This window comes from Bos grunniens, chromosome 10 (genome assembly GCF_055505025.1).
Source record: "Bos grunniens cultivar Pamir isolate PY7600 chromosome 10, Bosgru_T2T1.0, whole genome shotgun sequence".
Classification (NCBI taxonomy): Eukaryota; Metazoa; Chordata; class Mammalia; order Artiodactyla; family Bovidae; genus Bos; species Bos grunniens.
The window spans coordinates 22,070,960-22,090,876 of record NC_141174.1 but is presented as its reverse complement, the minus strand read 5'-3'; the positions used below and the strand labels follow the sequence as shown (position 1 = coordinate 22,090,876).

Here is a 19,917-nt window from a genome sequence, read left to right as displayed (position 1 = left end):
GACTGAGCCCAGATCAAACAATTAAACTCTTCCACGCCTATCATTCTTTTTCTGTAAATCTCAAGAGGCAGAAAAGGCTGGTGTAGTAAGGGACATGTGTACCAGTTGAAGTTAAGCCCATTTAAACTGAATTCTCTAAACCAGATTCTGCCCAACTAGCTGTGTGACCTTGGGGAAGTGACTTAAACTCGGTGCCTCAATTTTCTCATTTGTAAAGTGGGAATAATAATGTCCTTACCAGTTACAGCTTAAGTGAGGATTAAGTGATTAAAACAGTCAGCTGTCCAATGGAAGTGCTTAGCATGTTAGCAAATTGCTCCCTTTGGTTCCGTGTTTTTCTTACCCTGAGGGTTCTCTTCAAACAAGCAGATATTCCTAGGAGGCACCTTCCGCCTACTCTAAGGTCCACTGTGGTCTCCCTCTAGGATATCTAGGGGCAGAAGAGAGGTGGCACTGCAGGGGAGCTCCCGGCAACTTGCCTCACTGGCGGTCCTCACCTTCTGATGCACAGTGTGAGCCAGCATGGCCTGCTCAGCATCTCTGTGCATTGATGTACATCCAGAGCGGGATGTGGATGTCTACAGATCCAGTCCTTCAGCTAACCTCCATGCAGCTGTGTGCAGGGCCAGGAAGCAGGGAAGGAGACAGGAGCATTTTCTGAGCCTTCTCAGACAATGTCATTTGTTGAGGATGAAGTGATGCTAATGCACACCCACCTCTCTCCTTCCTGGTCCAACATTGGTTTGCACATCGAGTCCATCGGTGCTCTCCCAGGTTGGGCTTGTCCCAGACCCTCTTCTTCATGCTCCTGGGGCCATAGAAGAGCTGGCTGCACATCTCAGGATTTCTGCCCGGTGCCACACCTTGCAGAACCAGAGCATCCCAGAACAGCGGTTCTCCCACACCCTCTTCTACTTGGTTCTGCTAAAGATGCTATCAAAGCACTGGGTCCAACCAGGACAATACACCTTCCTTTACCCCAAGAAAGAGACGCAAATCCTAAAACAGTCTGTCATTTTAGTCATCAAGTCTTAAAGTAAAATTTCAAAACTTATCATCATACAACAATTTTATTGCCAAACATTTGGTAAACATGGTAATCCCCCCAACCCTAGACTACAACACGTTACTGGGGACCCATTTTTCCAAAGCCCCTTCCCCTGGAATGGCTGGGGGACTGCCACACAGCAAGGGGTGCATACCACTGCAAAGGGCTGCCAGCGAAGCCTGGGGTCCACCAGTCCCACCAGGCTGAAGTTCAACCTACCCCAGGCCTTCTTTCACTACCTTTCCAAGTTCAAAATAACAGAATCCACAAATTGAGTGCTATCTGCCAGGGACCATGCCGCTTTCCAAGCATTTAACTCATTTAATAACTCCCTACCAAGTAGGATTTTTTGTTCCCATTTTACAGATGACAGGAGGAGCCTGTGGAATAGTAGGCGATAGTTTGAATAAGTCAACAAAGCTTGTTCCTTTGCCAAACGCTTTGCTTCGAAGGTATGGTAGCCACAATGAACTGGATTTTTAGAAGATACCAGTCATTCTGTCATGCTGAGATGTTCTGGATGTCAGTATTTTGGCATCCAAATTCCATTTCCCAGTCAGCTTCTCACAATAAGTAGGGGGAAGAAGTGTAGTGGCAATATGAAAAGCCTTTGTCACCCACATGGCACAATGATGGAATTGGGAACATGGACACCATGCTCACCAGCCAGAGACTGAAGCAGCCTTGGAGCTGGAGGTAGGTGGGATCAGTGGACCCCCACCAAGGGGCATCTCACTGTGCCTAGCGCTTACCCTTCTCTGAACGAATGAGATGGCTACAGAACCCCTCCCTCTGCAAGACTGCTGGGATGGGGAGGAGGATGTGTGTGGGCATGCATGTGTATACTCCAACACAGGAGTAGAGGTGGGCCATCTGACAGTCCTTGAGCTGCACAAGTGTCTGACACAAAAACACGCCATCAATCCTGCACTAGTGGAGAGGAGAGAGGCACGAGCACTTCAACATGGCAGCTAATTTAAAAATCACTTTGGGGGGAAAAAATCATTTTGGGGACTTCTCTGGTAGTCGAGTGGGTAAGACACCACGCTCCCAATGCAGGGGACCCGGGTTTGATCCCTGATCAGGGAACTAGATTCCATATGTCCCAGCGAAGACCTGGCAGAGCCAAATAAATAAATAAAAATATTAAAAAAAAATCACTTCAGACTAGTTTTTTGTGCTCAAGTGGGACATGATGGTGTTTGATGCATCAGCAAGTTAACAATACTGTAAACAGTGATTACCAGTGTTCCTCAGAAAGAAACCACCCTCCACCTCTATATCCTAACACCTGCTACTAACCATACCCTCTGTCCTAACCCTGACCTATGTGAAGCCAAAGCAGCACCAGGGAGAATATAAGGGGCTAGGGGCACATGGGGGTGCATAGGCCTGGGAGGAGGTGCGTGTGGAGAGCACCAGAGCTCCATGGAACAGAGCAAGGACATGAACAGACGTAGTGCTCTTACGAAGAGTCATGCAGCCAAAGCACGTGATCAGGCATAACGCTGCAGTGCCGCATAAGATACCCCAGCCAACGTGTCACATCTAAGGCCTAAATAACATTTCTAGAACCGGGACCTGTCTGCTGCATCTCTGAAAGCCCCTTCCCAGGCTGTGTCGAGAAATGCCAGATTTCCTTATGCTCCTCTGCCCAGTGTTTCCCAGGGTCCTGCAGGGTGGAGATGGGCAAGTCTCCATAGCAACCCGGGGGGTAATCTCAATCATCTAGAAGCTTTAAGAGGTGGGATATTCTGGTTCACTGAACGTTCTTAGCAATTTAGTACGAATCAAAAATCTCTTTTTTGGGGACTTTAAAACTGGAAATGCTTCTGAAATGTTGAGTTTCTTATCTCAGCAAGAAGAGTGGAATGATGGAGCTGGTACCGTTTCAGTGATCTGGGACTCTGCAGGGCCTGAGGCTTGGTTCTCTGCGTCGACGATCATTATTTACACTGCCTCTGTTAAAGGCAACACCAATAATGCCCTTGAAGGTAATTAATCTTTTTTTAACTGTAATTTAACGTTAAGTACATGACCTTACAAATTGGACCTGAATAATCAGGGCTCCTCTAAGAGAAAGAGAACAAGGGCCAGATGATAGTAGGCTGGAGGATGGCAAGCCCCAGGAAACTCCAAACACTTGAAATTGTGCTTGAAGGACTATCGGGTCTGCCTGTGGTTGGATACCACGATGGGAAGGCAGTTAAGCCCAGCAAGGAGATAAAGGTGTCTGCTCATCTCATGATATTATGTTCTCCAGGGTCAATATCAGAGACCTTGTCTTCCCAGCACTAAGAGCAATGCCTGGCCCCCCTGGTAGGTGCTTGATACTAATTTGACAGATGAAGGGAGGCCTCCATTCAATCCATCCTGTACAGATGTCCTCTGGTTACCATTCTCTGACCACCACCCATCCATTGTCTATCCCTCTTCTCCATCTAGTATTTACGTGCTTATTATATAAGAGGTGCTAAACCACAGGCAGACTCAATGGTAAATAAGATATAGCCCCTTATGTAGAGCCAATCACCCCTCTGTTTTAGTGGACTTTTTAAAGGAAGGGGGATGCTAAGTGGTGGGCTTTGCAGAATGGCCTGAGCACAAAGGGCATTCTCGTGTACCTTCACTACCCCACAGACTCTTTGCCTTTGGAAAATCCTAATTACTGCTTCCACTATAGACTCACAGTCTGTGAGCTTCTGAAAGCAAACTTCCATCTTCCTGTCCAGATGTGGTGTAGGCACTGGTCATTGCTTGAGCAGGACCATGGGTTAGCTCAACTGATGATTCCACCTGAAATGGTTTGGTCCTGCTTGTTTCCTGGGTAACGAACCAAACTAAAGTTTTTCCTAACCCTTCCCATTCTTCTTCATCCCATTTCATGCTCTTTCTGCTCTGAGCAAAGGGATATTCCAAGAGGGCAAGTAGGAAGGTCTGGGGTCACGTCAAGTCTGTATTTTCCTGGATGGTAGGAATTTGCAGCATGGAAGCCAAATTCTGGGCATTTGGTGAGAATGTTCACATCAGGAGGAGTAAGACTTTCTCTGTCCGTCATCCCCACCATGCCCCACTCCTCCAATTTTCTCTTGCTGCATTTCAGAGTAAGAAACACTATTCCTCTCTACCATAGATTCAAAGAAAAGACTATAAGTAAAGGGCACACATACACAAAAGGGTCCTGGAAATTGTTCCTCCTCAAAGAGTAACATGAGTACTTATCCTAGAATACACAGAAGCCCCATACTCTAGAGGATGATCAGGAGGTTGGAAACTCGGAAGAACCATTCCTTACTGTTACAAGGTTTAGCGTCTGGTTTTGCTTGAATTTTATATATATATTTAAAGAATCCCAAAGTCTTGTTTCCTTTACACTGTGCTTTTCGCTAAGCGCAAATCTCTAATTTGGTGACATTCAGACCCGGACCCTCACATCATATGTGGCATTATGATCCACAGTGTGCTTTTCGAGAACATTTCTTTCTGCACTAGGTCACAATGGCACATTACACTCTAGGCATAGTGCAGTCACATAATCCTTGATTGCAGTGATTGTACCTGCTGTTCCAAAGTCCTAGAACTGAGAGCACCCCTTTGATTCTGATTCATCCCCACAGTGTTTGTGTGAGGAGGGCAGAAGTCCCGATCCCCACTTTACAGGTGGGGAAACCAAGGCACACAGAGGCGATCTACCCAAAGTCACTCAGGAAGTCAGAAAACAAACTGACTACAGGGCAGGTAAGATCACCTTTCAGCGCCTTGTCAAAAAAAAAAAACAGACTGTATCCTTCTCAAACAAATGCATATACCCTAGAAGGAAGTGGTTTTAGGTGGAACTTTCTAGTAAGGTCTCAGAGGCTCCTCTGTCAAATCAGGAACCACCAGTTAAGAACCAGTATCACACTAACATTTTAGTTAAATACCCTTGACTCACCGACAATGCTGATTATTATAGCTCACTGACAACCTGGTTACCGACATGAAAATGTGAGGAAAACTTCATCTATTCAAGAAATAAGCCTTGGCACAGCTCCTTTCCTGGTTTCACAGCATCTGATGTGTAACAGCTAAGCACTGCTTCCTTCTACACAATACTCCTGTACCTGTTGGCATTTCATTGGGGTGGGGGTGGGGGGAGTCAATAACAGAATGTGTGCATGTGTGTGCATGTGAGTGAGACACCAGACACTTTAGGGACAATTCTGCCAAACAGAATATACATGAACTATGTCTAATACAATACTTCTCTACCCTGATTCTTCTTCTCTTTTGGCAATTTTTATTTCTTGATCCTGTTCATGTAAAAAGTAATATTTTACTCCCCACCATCCTTGATGAAGGTAGAGTCCTTGGGTGGACATGCCTGGGGGCTGATTTCAGCTTCGCGGAAGAGAAGCACTTGAAGGGTGAAAGTTGCCGAAAGACAACTGAACGGGACTTTTTGGATCAGAAAGTGTCCTGGTCTTGCATGTATTTTCCCCCAGAGGCTAAATGACCACCTGTCCATGACACACTGCCAGGAATCCATAGTCCTGGAAACAAACTAGGCCAACAGCAGTCCTCCTGCCTCCCAACTCCAGGTCAAGAAAGGCACAAAGAAGACCAACAAATAATACCGAGGCGGTGCTTTGGATCTGGGAGGCCTTGAGGTACCGGGAGAAAGAAGAGGACCGATGGCCCCATCTGGACGGTAGGCAAGTGAGGCACGGAGAAACTGACTTAATACTTTCAGTCCTAGGGGAGAGGGAACCGGCAATGTCGGGTAGGGGTGGGTCCTCTTTTTCCTCACTCAGGGAAGGAGAGGAGAAGAAGATACACTGTCAAACCATAGTGAGAACGACCCTCACCGAAAAGAGGCAAATTCCAGCTCTTCTGCCCACACAGTAAAGTAACTGCACTCAGAGTAGCTGTGATGATCCCTTCACAGAGGGAACTGGACACCCCAAACTCTCTGGGGCCCACTCTTGGGACTGCATCCAGGGCTGGAGATTGAGGCAGAATCGGCCTGGGCAGGCACATAGGTAGCTCTGCTTCTTAAGGCATGGATGCTGTCTGCGAGGAGTGGGCCCCACACTGGGAGGTGTCCATTAGACACTACCTCCCCTGAAAATACCCTGCAAGAAAGCTCAGTGGGGTGGAACACTGATGCCTAAGGAATCCACATCCCCGGGCTGCGGACTTCCACTAAAGCTAAACAGCATCACCAAACCTGTGTCATTTGGGGAACATAAGAAAGACGAAAAACCTAAACTGATAATTACTGGCAGATGATTGTCTAACTAGAGAATCTAAGGGAAACAACAGAAAACCTAGCAGAACTAAGACCACAGTTTGCACAAGTGGCAGATTAAAAATCTAGCATACAAAAGTCAATAGCTTTTCGGTCACTTGAGGGTGACCTAATACCTTGTAAGAGCTGTGCTTTTCTGTGAGGCCTCCGAGCTTTGTGCAACTTGCCACATTTTAAAAGATGGAGGGGAGCCAAGGAGATGCCTCCTCTGCTGCAATCTGTGCAGACGCCCCAGATACCAAGTTTGTGAAGACGCCTGGGGTGACTGCGGCAGGAGGGGCCAGTCACTTCGGCACTGTCCCCTTGGGGGCCCTGCCCGACTCTCGACCCAGCCCCTTTCTCCCAGCTCTTTTCCTTTCCAACTCAACAGACACATTGGGAACCTTGGCAAGGACCAGGGTGGGAGCCAAGAAGGTGGGATGTGGTGGAAGATTGTGCTATGTCATTTCCAAACAAAGCCGATTTTTAAAAACAAAGGCGGCGGACTGAAGGGTCTCATACATCAGTCCTCTCATCGCCTCATTGGTCAGAAGCCTGGCGACGCCACGGTGCTGTGCCCCGACTGGCGATTCCCACGGTCCGGACAAAATGGCGCGCCGCGGGGCTGACCGTGGCAGTCTGGCCTGCGCACTGCGGCGGTCATTTACGGTCCAGGCTGGCGTGCAGCTGGGCCTCGCGCACCATGCGATCGAAGGAGCGCGTGTTGGTCTCCTGGCGCACCTTCTCGCGCACGTGGAAGGAGGCGCGGGCTGTGGAGCGAGCGCTCTCCAGAGCGCTGCGCCGCTCCCGAGACAGCTGCTCGCTGCGCTCCAGCTTGCGACCGATGGCTTGGAGCAGCTCCCGCCGGCGGCAGTCTTCGTCCCTCTCCACCTTCTCCTTGTTGGCGCGCTGGGCCCGCTCCTTCTCCATCCGGCTCTGGCCCACGCGCCGCGCCTTCTGCTGCACCGCCTCCTCGGCCGCCTGCGCCGCGTGCTGAAGCCGCCGCTCGCCTGCCCGGGCCAGAGCCTCCAGGTGCGCCTGATGCTCGCGCTCCTTGCGCTCAGCAGCCTCTTTGGCCCGCCGGCCCTGCAGCTCCTCCCGCCGGGCCCGCTCGCGCAGCTCCCGCGTGCGCTGCTCCACCAACTGCTCGTAATTCTCCTGCGCGCGGCCCAAGCTGGCCTCCAGGGAACTCCGCAGGCCCTCGCGCTCCTGGCGTTCCTGCCGGGCCCGACCTTTCAACAACGCCTCGTGGCGCGCCCGCTCCACCCGGCTAAGCTCCTGTTTCTCCCGCTGCAACTGGCCCTCCTGCTGCTGCTTGACCTGGGCCGCGCGCTTAGCGCGCTCCCTGCGGACCTGCTCGGCCCGCTCGCGCACCTCCTGCAGACCCTCCTCCCGCTGCTTCAGGTTCTGTTCCTGCTGCAGCTTGCGCTGCCTATCCTCCCGGGCCGCGCGCTCCGCCCGCTCCCGCCGCAGCAGTCCCTGGCGCTCGGCCAGCTCCCGCCGCCGCTCCTCGCTGCGCTCGCACTGTCGCTGCCGGCGCCGCGCCTCCTCGCGTTCCTCGCGACCCCGGCGGCCGCGCCGCTCCTCCACCTGCGCGGCCCAGGCCCGGCGGCCCTGCTCCAGGGCGCGCTGCTTCTCGCGCTCCTCGCGCTCCCGCCGCTGCTCGGCGCGGACGCGCTGCTGCTCCCACTGGCCGTGGGCCGCGGCGCGCTGCTCCAGCAGCAGGCGCTCCTCCTGGTGCCGCGCCAACATCAGCGCCGCGATCTTCCGGTCGCGCTCGGGCACCCCGCGCAGACCCCGCTCGGCGCGCACTTGGCGCACGATGCGCTCCACGTGCTGAGCTGTCTGGGGCGAGTGGCTCAGGTCGCCGAGGCTGAAGCTGCGGCCGGTGAGCGGAACCAGGGCCAGGGCGGATGGGCGGCCCAGGGGGTTGGGAGCCGAGGCCGCCGACCCCGCCGCGCAGCTGTTCCTGGCCGAGGCCCGCGGCGGCCAGTGCAGTTCCCGCAGGCTCTCTCCGCTGTAGGACGACGACGACGCTCCGGACTCGGAGCTGAGGGCGCCCTCCCGCCGGCGGGACAGGGAGTCCAGTGAGTGGCTCTTCCTACCTGCCCGCGACCCCGCGGGCGGGGGTTGGGTCCGGGCCGGGGACGGGCTGGAGGAGGCCTTGCGAGCGGCGCGCGGGGCAGGCGAGGCCGGGAGGCTGGCGCTGCTGCAGCTGCTGCTGCTGCCCGCGCTGGGGGCCGAGGCCGCGGCGGCCGCGGGGCCCAACGGCGTGAAGAGGCGCCGCTTCTCCTCGCGCACGATGCGCTCGCGCTCGGCCCGGCACTGCTGCAGCTTGGCGCGCCGCTCCGCCTCGTAAGCCTCATACAGCCCAGTGGCCACTCGCATCGAGCGGCCGGGGGCCTCGCGCACCAAGTCCGCCAGGGCCCGGGGCAGCAGCTCCACAGGCTTAACGGCGCAGCGGGCGCAGGCCTCTAGCGAGCGGGGGCTGGTCAGCACGTACCGGCTGCCCTCGGCCTCCGGACAGTCGAAGTTGAAGAGGTCGAGGTGCAGCAGCGGGGACTGCTCCCTCTGCCCGCCTTCTGCCGCGGGTGGGACTTCAGCCTTGCGGGGCGCCACGGCGGAGGCCGAGGCCGAAGACGCCGTGGGCTGCTGGGCGCCCTGGGAGTCAGGGGGCACCGAAGCGGCGGCTTCGTCCCCTCCTGAGCCTCCGGGCTCGGCTCCCAGCTTCTCCTCTTCAGGCACGGGATCCACCATGGCTGAGCCCTGTCCCTTTGTGGAGTCACTGCGGATAACAAGGGAGGGACATCAAGGAATACATTTAAAAGCAGTCCACCACCCCCCCCCCCAATCCCCCATTCCTGTTCATCCCCCCCTCACCCAACTTAATCCGCTCTGGGATTAGGCTCAAAGGCCCGGTGGAATGTAAGTCCTAATACCGATGCCCTGAAAACCCAAGCGGGCGGGAGGATGCACAGCCTCTGCTTCCCTCAGCGCCGGAGTGCGGGGCGGAGGCCCGTGGCCAAGCTCCCCCCGGGCGTCTGGCCCGCTAGATGCATCTCCTCCCTGTTGCAGGTTAAAATGAAAAGATCGAGGTGCGGGCGGCAGCCGACCCGAGAGGCTCTGGAGGATTCCCGAGAGGATTAGCGTATTCATTTGTCGCTTAGGCGGGCGACCGGGGAGGCAGCTTTGCAGAAACAAAAAAGGAGGTCTGTGCATCTTCACAGTGCACTGCTGTGAAGACCCCATTTGCCCAGGGAAGAAGTTTATAGTTGATTTCCCTTTTGCCAAAGGAGACCCAGGCGTAGGGCCCAGAGGTGACGGTAGAGAGGAGAGAAGTGCCTCTGCCCGAAAAAGACCTCCCCGGGAGGGCTGATCGATCCTTGCTCCAGCCTCTTGGGCAGGGCTTGCAAGGAGCTGTGCCCGCCTTCCCCGCGTCCCCACCACCGGGTTTCGCCCGGGGTGATGAAGGAGCCTGGGTCTTCCCAGATGCACCCGATTCTCTCTTAAAGCCGTGCTAAAAGCGCCATCCACCCCAGTCTAGGCTCGGACACCTGTCCCCAGACGTCCTCCGAGTGGCCCCACCGTATCCCAGCGAGGCTGGGCTCCTGGAGCTCAGTGAGCCCGTCCGCTTCCCTGGTGCCCGGGCCGGTGCGCTTACCCCACGTCCCGGGCTCGGCCCCGCGCCGAGGCTTTTGTTCGCAGCTCGCCGCTTTCCCTTGTGCCTCTTCAGTCCTTTCGCCGGCGGGGTCGGATTACCGCCGGCCGCAGCCGCGATAGTAGCCCCAGCTGCCGCCGCCGCCACCGCCGCCAGCGTCTCTCCATGGGGCCGCGCACACCCCAGACGCTCCCTACCCGCAGGAGGGGGAGTGCGACAAGGTCTCCCTAAAATAACGCAGATCTGCTCCCTTCCCTCACGCTGATTCTTAAAAAAGGAAGCAAGCCGGGTTCCATCGCTGCTGCATCCACCGCCGCCTCGCCAATCGCGAAGGGACCGCAGGTCTTTCGACGCCCCCTGGCGCCTCCTGGTGGACGCTCAAGGGTGTTGATTTGCTTGCTTAGAAAGCAAAGAGAAGTGGGGGGGGGGGGTGGAATGTATATAAATGATACATTATACATACATACATAATATATATATAATATTTTTTATTAAGAAACCCTATTCTATCAGCACCTTAACTAGGCAGAATGAAGGACTTGCTCAGATTGTTTCTCAGCCTGACAAGCAAACAATCTTGATGGCAATTTGGTAGCACTATGGCTCCTGATCCGAACCATGACTTTATTTTTTTAAAGAAAAATCAAGGACATTCAAACAGGTTTGAGGCAGGCAGAAGATGTGTTTAGGGTTTAGCGCAACATTTTACGACTTCCTGGTTCCAGACAATACCGATTAAAACCAGTCAGTGCCAGTTATGAGTGCTCTTTAGAGACACCTCCTCACCACCTCTTTTGCAGTTTGAGCGGCAGTGGCTGCAGCAGACAGATGGAAGGGGTACTTAAGGGAAAGGGTTGGAGGGGGAGGGGGACATAACATTTAGAGAGCATGGTGAACTCTGTCGTTAATAACCGTGACGTTTCGGACAGGCAGTGAGGGAGATGACATGATTCAGTTTATATTAATACTTTAGGAACATAGCTCTGGCAACGATGGGGTGAAGGCTTTGGGGGGCAAAAGGGAGGCAGGAAACCAAGTTAACTGGGCACTACAGTCACCCAAGGCAGGAAGGATTGGGGCCTGAGGAGAAACAACAGGAGGCCTGGGCCTGGTGGGAAGTGGGGGTGTACAGATTCCCGAGAGTAAGAGAAACAGTACTCAAAGGGAGCTTGGCTGTGGGGTGTGAGGAGCAGCGAAGGGGCAAGGATGGCTTCCTGAAGCGACAAGCTGGCTGAGTGTGCCACAAACCGAGGGCCTGGGTCCAAGAAGGAGGATTAGGTGGTGTGAAGGGCCAAGGAAGGATGGGTTCCTTTTAGGACCACTTGGGTTTGAGGTGGAGCCACTCAGCTGGGAAGGTGAGTGGTAAGGCGCCTAGTAAGTTGTGTCACAGGTCTGGACTAAAGCTAGAGTTTATCGCATCAGTTTTTCCAGTAGTCGTGTATGGATGTGAGAGTTGGACCATAAAGAAAGCTGAGTGCTGAAGAATTGATGCTTTTGAACTGTGGTGTTGGAGAAGACTCTTGAGAGTCCCTTGGACTGCAAGGAGATCCAACCAGTCAATCCTAAAGGAAATCAGTCTTGAATATTCTTTGGAAGAACTGATGCTGAAGCTGAAGCTCCAATATTTGGGCCACCTGATGCGAAGAACCGACTCATTGGAAAAGCCCCTGATGCTGGGAAAGATTCAAGGCAGGAGGAGAAGGGGACAACAGAGGATGAGATGGTTGGATGGCATCTCGACTCGATGGACATGAGTTTGAACAAGCTCCAGGAGATGGTGATGGACAGGGAAGCCTGGCATGCTGCAGTCCATGGGGTCACAAAGAGTCGGACATGACTGAGCGACTGAACTGGACTGAATTGAACCATATTTCAGGTTCTCAAACAGTGTGAGTGAGATCATCCAGGGAGGGCAAGTGAAGCAATCGGGAGGTGGGCAGGGCATTGATGGGGCTGCTAAGGGAAGAGGAGTCCATGAAAGGGACCAATAAGGACAGAAAAGTTCGGTCTCGTGGAATCTAATGGTAGCGCACTTCGGAAGGAGGATGTGCCCCTATTGTTAAGGCTGCAAAGGTTCAGAAAGGTTTGTCTGAATCAGATACCCACAGAAGCCGGCAGAAAGACAGTCTTTGGTGACATCAGCAGAAATAGCTTCAGTAGTGTCCTGGGAGCTGATGCCAAACCACAGGAGGTTGGGGGGCAGTGGGAGGTGAGAACGTGAAAGTTACTATTTTTGACATTTGGGTGAAAGTGTTAAGGACTGTGAAGGGCATGAGATTTTATCCTACTTTCATGCTAGTAAGTTAGCCTGCCACCATTCATAGATGTTCACGGAAGACATGAAACTGGGTCAGAGACAAAGGACTTTGTTATTCAGGTACAGCAGATGGCATGAAGTTTGTGTTTTTGTTGATCCCTCTTGCTCCCCAAGTGTCGTGGGGCAATGGAGATGTGGGTTCAGATAGGGGTTATACATGGGTTTGTGTCACAGCTGAGAGAGACCCTAAGCTTAGTAGTGGCCGTGCCTGCTAAATTGCTTTAGTCGTGTCCTCCTCTTTGTAACCCTAGGTGGCGCTAGTGGTAAAGAACCCGCTTGCCAGGTAAGGAGATGTAAGAGATGCAGGTTTGATCCCTGGGTCAGGAAGATCCCCTGGAGGAGGGCATGGCAACCCACTCTAGTATTCTTGCCTGGAGAATCCCATGGACAGAGGAGCCTGGAGGGCTACAGTCCATAGGGTCACAAAGAGTCAGACATGACTGAAGCGACTTAGCACACATGCTGCAAAGTTGAGGGTCACTCAGCTGTGTAGACCATACCCTTTTAAAGGCGGCTGCTAGCAAACCTGTTTAAACTTTGCCCCTGAGGGAGGCATTATTTTTGTTATCCTGGGAGAAAACAAATCTTCCCTCTCACATTGAGGGAAACACTATCTCTGTCTTCTAAGGAGGTTTGTTGTACAAACATCCTTGAAAAATAGTCTAGAATAAAAGCCTTTACAAGACATACGGAAATGCCATGAACTGCCCTCGGTAGAGAAAAGGAGTGATTGGTCAGATGGCTAGTAAGAGATAAGGCTGGGCTTTAGACCTGGCTCAGTCTCATCCTGAGTGGGTCCTGTGCATTGTCTTTCCACTCCAAATTAAACCTCTGGAGAGACGTGGATTCAGATGGAGATAAGTGGGGTGGTCAGGTCAACCTCCTCAAACCTCTTTACTTCAATTTTCCCCTCCTTACATAAGATCCTACCAAATTGCTTACCTCAAGAATTAATAATGTCTGCTATGTAAATGTCATCTTTGTTCTTAAATAGAGACAGTAATAGCCACCTTTCAGGGTTGTTGTCAGAACTGGAAATTAGGCAAAGTACCTAGACTGACACATTTCAATGAACAGTAATAAAATCATTGCTATTTTTTTATGAAAAAAAAATTTTAATTTAATTTTGTTTGCTCTGGGTCTTTGTTGCTGTGCGCAGGCTTTCTCTAATTGTGGTGATGGGCTTCTGAGTGCGGTGGCACTTCTCTCGTTGCAGAGCAAGGGCTCTAGAGTGTAGATTCAGCAGTTGCGGTACACAGGCTTAGTTGCTCTGAGGCATGTGAGATCTTCCTGGACCAGGAATTGAACTGGTGTCTCCTGCATTGCAAGGCAGATTCTTAACCACTGGACCACCAGGGAAGCCCCCTTACTATTTGTTTTGAAAAATCTCATCTAATAGGTGTGATCAGAATAAGGACACGTGTAGTGTCAGCAATATATTAAGGGAAAGCCCAACAAATGTTGCACCCTTGATTAAGAAATGATTCTTTATCTGGGAGGGTTACTGGAGCAGAGGTCACTAGGACAGTGACCTAGCCAGACAGTTCAGCATCAACTTGGTAATTGATGGGGCGCCATTGAAAAGTCAGATAGCACTCAGCTCTCATCTCTAAGTGCCCTGGACATTTCAGGAGATGGGCTTATCACAGGTTAAGCTTTGATTTCCTCCAGGTTGGGAGTCCCAGCCTGTCAACAATCAGGATCATTAAATCCAACTTTATTAGGGTACCTAGCCAAAAAAGCAGCCCAGCTGGGGAACACCCACCTGTCCCTTGCGAGAGGGGCAGTAGACACAGCAGTCTTAGGCGTCAGTTTAATCACTCAAATTCTGGCTCAGCTGGCCTTTATGAGTTGAGGCAAGTGTCTTAACCTCTCTCAGTCTCAGCTTCCTGAAAAGAAGAAGGCACAACATGGCCTTTGTCTTGCAGAGACCCTTAGAGATAAAAATGTATTAAGTACCCCCACTAGATCCTTTAGTATAATAGCTCACTGTCTTAGTCAGTTTGGGTTGCTATAATAAATTACCATAGACTGAGTGGTTTAAAAAACAAATTTATTTCTCACTGTTCTGAAGATGGAGAAGATCAAGATACCGGCAGAGCCAGTGCTTGGTAAGGACCCACTTCCTGGTTTCTAGATGACCGTTTCTATGTATCTTCACATGGCGGAGGGCAAGCCCTTTCCTGTCTTTTCCTGTAAGGACATGAAGCCCATCATGAGGGCTCTATCCTCATGCCCTAATTACATCCTAAAGGCTCCATCTCCCAACACCATTGCATTGAGCGTTAAGGTTTCAACAAATGGATTTTTTGGGGGGGGTGGGTAGCCACAAACATTCAGTACATAGCACTCAACTAATTTGGACAAAATAAAACACAATGTTGATATTATCTCCATTTAAATTCCTTTTTCTTAGCCTCCACCACCCACCTCAGCTCTGTGCATTCATCCCCCTTCCTCTCTATGTAATCCCCTTCGAAGAACAGATGATTCAATCTAAAGTTCTAAATCAGGAGTTGGCAAATGATCTGTGGATCAAAACCACTGGCTATTTTTGTAAATCAAGTTTCATTGGAATAGCGATGCTTATTTGTTGACTTGTTGTCCCTGCTGGTTTTCATGCAACAGTGGCAGAATTCAATAGCTTTGACAGAAATTGTATGAGTCAGAAAGCTTAAGATATTTACTATCAGGCTCTTTATAGAAAAAGCTTGGCAACCCCTATGCTAATGACTGATAACAGCTCGTGCCAGTTATGAATTTATTGCCTTGCACCTCCTAATTTACCGGTCAGTACTTGCTCTGCATAATTCCCAGGTGGCCCTAGTGGTAAAGAACCTGCCTGCCAGTGCAGGAGACGTAAGGGATGCGGGTTCGATGCCTGGGTCAGGAAGATCCCCGGAGAAGGGCATGGCAACCCACTCCAGTATTCTCACCTGGAGAATCCCTTGGACAGAGGAGCCTGGCGGGCTACAGTTCACAGGGTCACACACAGTTCGACATGACTGAAGTGACTTAACACACACGCACGATGCTGAGGTTTCCAGGTGAGGGAGCTGCAGGATCCTTGCAGGAGGAAGACAGCATCTCTCCCTGGTTCCTGTGTGTTGCGCTTTTTACCTTTTCTTTCTTCTGCTCCATAGTGAGCAGTTCAGGTGTGTGGGACTGTTCTGTGGGCCCCCCACCCCCAACTCCAGCTGCATACTCAGGACAGTCTCTTGGCAACCTTGCCGCCCTGGCTCAAGCCTGGGGACCAGCTTCCCATGCCTTCCTGAGGCAGACACCACGTGCTCCGAGCCTTGAGCCTGTAGTGTCCCCTTCACTCCCTCTCACCAGCCTCTGTGCGCCGGCGACAATTGTTTCCTGTTCACCCAGCAACTGCAAAGCACCTCTGCCCTAAACTTCTTTGCCCCAGACCAGTGGGCTGCAGCCACACCCTGTCCAGGGTGGTCTGAGCCCCAACCTTGAGGAAGGGGCACCCCTTCCAAGTTGTCTTTCCTTGAGGACTCCCCTCAGCCTTAGGGAACCTTCGAGCATTTGCTTTATATCTTCATATTTACTCTCTTTTCATAGCTTAGTACCTCTTTATATTCAGCTTCCCCTTTAAATTACTGTGTGGGCCTCCCTGATAGCTCAGTTGGTAAAGAATCCACCTGCAATGCAGGAGACCCTGGTTCAATTCCTGGATCAGGAAGATCCTCTGGAGAAGGGATAGGCCACCCATTCCAGTATTCTTGGGCTTCCCTTGTGGCTCAGCTGGTAAAGAATCTGCCTGCAATGCGGGAAACCTGGGTTTGATCCCTGGGTTGGGAAGATCCCCTGGAGAAGGGAAAGGCTACCCACTCCAGTATTCTGGCCTGGAGAATTCCGTGGACTGTATAGGACATGGGACCACAAAGAGTCGGACATGACTGAGTGACTTTCACTTTCACTTTCAATTACTGTGTAGTTTCTATCTCCTGATTAGACACAGAGCAGTATGCAGTGTCAAAAGGAATCATTCCCAGTTCTTGAGAATAAAGCCTTAAGAAGAAATTTATCACACAAACCAGCAGGTAAAGGTAATAGTTGTTAAACATAAATATGTTTTATTTCATACTTCATTGAAATAATACATGTTTATCAGAATGGGAAATTAGAAATACAGAAAATAGGAAGGAAAAAAAAAAATTACCTGAAGATAAATAATTACCTCGGAGAAGGCAATGGCACCCCACTCCATTTTGCTTGGAAAATCCCATGGACGGAGAAGCCTGGTGGGCTGCAGCCCATGGGGTCGCTAAGAGTCGGACACGACTGAATGACTTCACTTTCACTTTTCACTTTCATGCATTGGAGAAGGAAATGGCAAGCCACTCCAGTGTTCTTGCCTGGAGAATCCCAGGGACGGGGGAGCCTGGTGGGCTGCCGTCTATGGGGTCGCACAGAGTCGGACATGACTGAAGCGACTTAGCAGCAGCAGCAGCAGCGAATAATTATCTGGAGCCCGCCAGCCCAGTTACACAGCTTGGTGTGTAGGCAGCAGGGACTTCGAAGCTGTGGGAGGGCCGGTCCAGGTCTGTTTCTGCTCACAACTGCTTAGAGCATGGTGCACAGTAGACCCTCCTGATCAATGCATCAGCAAAAGGGAACAGGGTATAATTGGTGCTACTTTGCCCACCGTATGTCCCATGAAACTGGCCTTGTCACAGTATTTTGAGCTATTAGGCCACTTGGATGAATCTTTAGAGTTAAGTGTCTTAAGCAGATGATGCTCATGTTTGAGGACTGTCCTGTGGGAGGTGTGCCAGCAAGGAGATCTAGAGGGAGTCTTACAATTAACCTAGTGGGGTTTTTCCCTTACTCCCAGAAGGGCCACACCTCATTCCATTTTGTATGATACTGGAGAAGTGGCCTCAGTCCTCAGTACAGCCAGATCCTGGGGGTCCCCTGGGCATTTTGACTGTGAAACATTTAAGGGTCTGCTCAAAAGAGGGGCTCTTGGGACTTCGCTGGTGGTCCAGTGGCTAAGACTCCACACTTCCAATGCAGAAGGCCCTAGATTCAGTCCCTGGTCGGGGAATTAGATCCCACATGCCACAGCTAAGAGTTCACATGCTGCAGCAAAGACCCAGAACAACCAGATAAATAAGTAAAAATAACTTTTTGCAAAGGAGGAGCTGTTGCTCGTGACCCAGACTTGTCTTCTGTCTCTGCCTCTCTTGCTGGGTCATCTGTCTCTGGCATGAAGCCACCTGCCTGCTCAGTGCTTCAGGCCACTTCTGTTTTCAGAGGGATTACTCTGTGTAGCTCCTGTTCCCACAGGCCTTTCCCCCAACTATCTGGCAACACACACACACACTCTCACATACACACACTCCTTTTTTTAAAAAGGGGAAATTCTAACACTGAACACTGTGCATCGTTGTTGTTGTTGTTCAGTCACTCAGTTGTGTCCAACTCTTTGCAGCCCGATGGACTGCAGGAAGCATGGACTGCCAGGCTTCCCTGTCCTTTGCCATCTCCCAGAGTTTGCTTAAACTCATGTCCATCGAGTCGGTGATGCTATCCAACCATTTCATCCTCTTTTGTCCCCTTCTCCTCCTGCCTTCAATCTTTCCCAGCATCGGGGTCTTTTCCAATAAGTCGTCTCTTCACATCAGGTGGCCAAAGTATTGGAGCTTCAGTCTTAGCATCAGTCCTTCCAATGAATATTCAGGACTGCTTTCATTTAGGGTTAACTGGTTTGATATTCTTGCAGTCCAAGAGACTCTCAAGAGTCTTCTCCAACACCACAGTTCAAAAGCATCAATTCTTCAGTGCTCAGCCTTATTTATGGTACAACTCTCACATCTGTGCATGACTACTGGAAAAACCACAGCTTTGACTATATGGACCTTTTTCGGCAAAGTGATGTCTGCTTTCTAACATGCTGTCTAGGTTTGTTATAGCTTTTCTTCCAAGGAGCAAGCATCTTTTAATTTCATGACTGCAGTCACCATCTGCAGTGATTTTGGAACCCAAGAAAATAAAATCTGCCACTGTTTCCATTTTTTCCCCATCTATTTGCCATGAAGTGATGGAACCAGATGCCATGATCTTAGTTTTTTGAATGTTGAGTTTTAAGCCAGCTTTTTCACTCTCCTCTTTCACCTTCATCAAAATGCTCTTTAGTTCTTCGCTTTCTGCCATTAGGGTGGTGTCATCTGCATATCTGAAGTTGCTGATATTTCGCCTGGCAATCTTTCTTCCATCTTGAGCTTCATCCAGCCCAGCATTTTGCATGATATACTCTGCATGTTAAGTTAAATAAGCAGGGTGACAGCATGGAGCTTTAACATACTCCTTTCCCAATTTTGAAGCAGTCTGTTGTCCCATGTCTCGTTTCAACTGTTGCTTCCTGACCTGCATACAGGTTTCTCAGGAGGCAGGTAAGGTGGTCTGGTATTCCCATCTCTTTATAGCAGTGGAACCCTATTGTCATGGAGTGAATAATGGGGGAGATGACTGTAAATCGATCACACAAGTGCTGGTGGAAGGAGAGAGACTGCCGGAAGAGCATCCAGTCAGGCAAGAGATGGCTTTGGCCTGGACTAAGGCAGCAGTGAGAATAGAAAAATGATAAAGATATTTATGAGAGAATCACAAATTGGTGAGTGATTAGGTGTGGGATCAAAACTCTTAGAAAGCTGGCTTAGGCAACTGGATGTGGGCAGGGTAGTACCATCTGCTGGGATGGAAGTACCATCTGCAGGGGGAAGGGGAAGATTTGGGCAAAGATGATGAGTTCCTTTTTGGACCTGTTTAATGGCCATATCCATCGGGTGTCTAACTCATCGGTTGAGAGCTTGAGCTTCTGAGTCCACAAACCTGGGTTCAAATCCCAGCTTTTCCGTGTCCTGGCTGTGTGATCCTGGGAGAGTTAGTCCACCTCTCTGAACTGCTCTCTGTTCACCACAAAATAAGTACAGTAGTATCTCTCTTATAAGGTTGTTGCTGAGAATTAAACAAGAGGGACTATGTTCAGCATATAGCACAGCGTACCCATGTGGCTGGCACATGGTAAGCACTCCACAAGTAGAATATCATTATTATTATTGCTAAATTTGAATGAAATGATGAGCAAGTCCAAGCTTTTTGGCTAATTTCCTTTATGCCTGTAAGTCATGTCTTTAACTTGAATTTCAGTTCCTCTCTCCATTTGGAAATGTTGCCCGCTACTCATTTCGCCTTTTGTCCCTGGAGATTAGGGGCTTTCCCTGATGCTCAGCTCTTTGATAAAGCTGAATGGCAGGCAGGATTATTTTGTTTACTGAAGGCAAGTTTTGAGGAGGAAACTCGATGCTCGCTTCACACTGTGGCCTCCAGGTGGCGCCGTTCCTCCGCTCATCTGGTAGTTCTCATGCCATCCTCAAAAGTGAGAAATCAGGACGGAAAACAGCAAACCCAATCCCTAAAGCCCAGAGGAATGTTAAATCGAGGGACAATTCTACAGAAGAAATTGAAGGAAGCATCTTCCTCCTTTTGGCCATAGGAATTGACAGTCAGTTCAGTCATCAGTTCAGTTGCTCAGTTGTGTCCGACTCTTTGCGAGCCCATGGACTGCAGCAAGCCAGGCTTCCCTGTCCATCACCAGCTCCGGAAAC

General features: G+C 50.8%; 1 protein-coding gene across 1 annotated transcript; it reads right to left on the bottom strand.

Moving 5' to 3' along the window:
- Nucleotides 1–1,051: 1,051 nt before the first annotated feature.
- Nucleotides 1,052–9,839, bottom strand: CCDC177 (coiled-coil domain containing 177). The gene has a single exon (XM_086320044.1). The coding sequence runs from the start codon at nucleotides 9,072–9,074 to the stop codon at nucleotides 6,978–6,980; it is 2,097 nt and encodes a 698-aa protein (XP_086176170.1). The 5' UTR covers nucleotides 9,075–9,839; the 3' UTR covers nucleotides 1,052–6,977.
- Nucleotides 9,840–19,917: the final 10,078 nt, after the last annotated feature.

Excerpts from the sequence above, each read along its gene's own strand:
- CCDC177 (XM_086320044.1), bottom strand. The coding sequence starts at position 9,074 with ATGGTGGATCCCGTGCCTGAAGAGGAGAAGCTGGGAGCCGAGCCCGGA.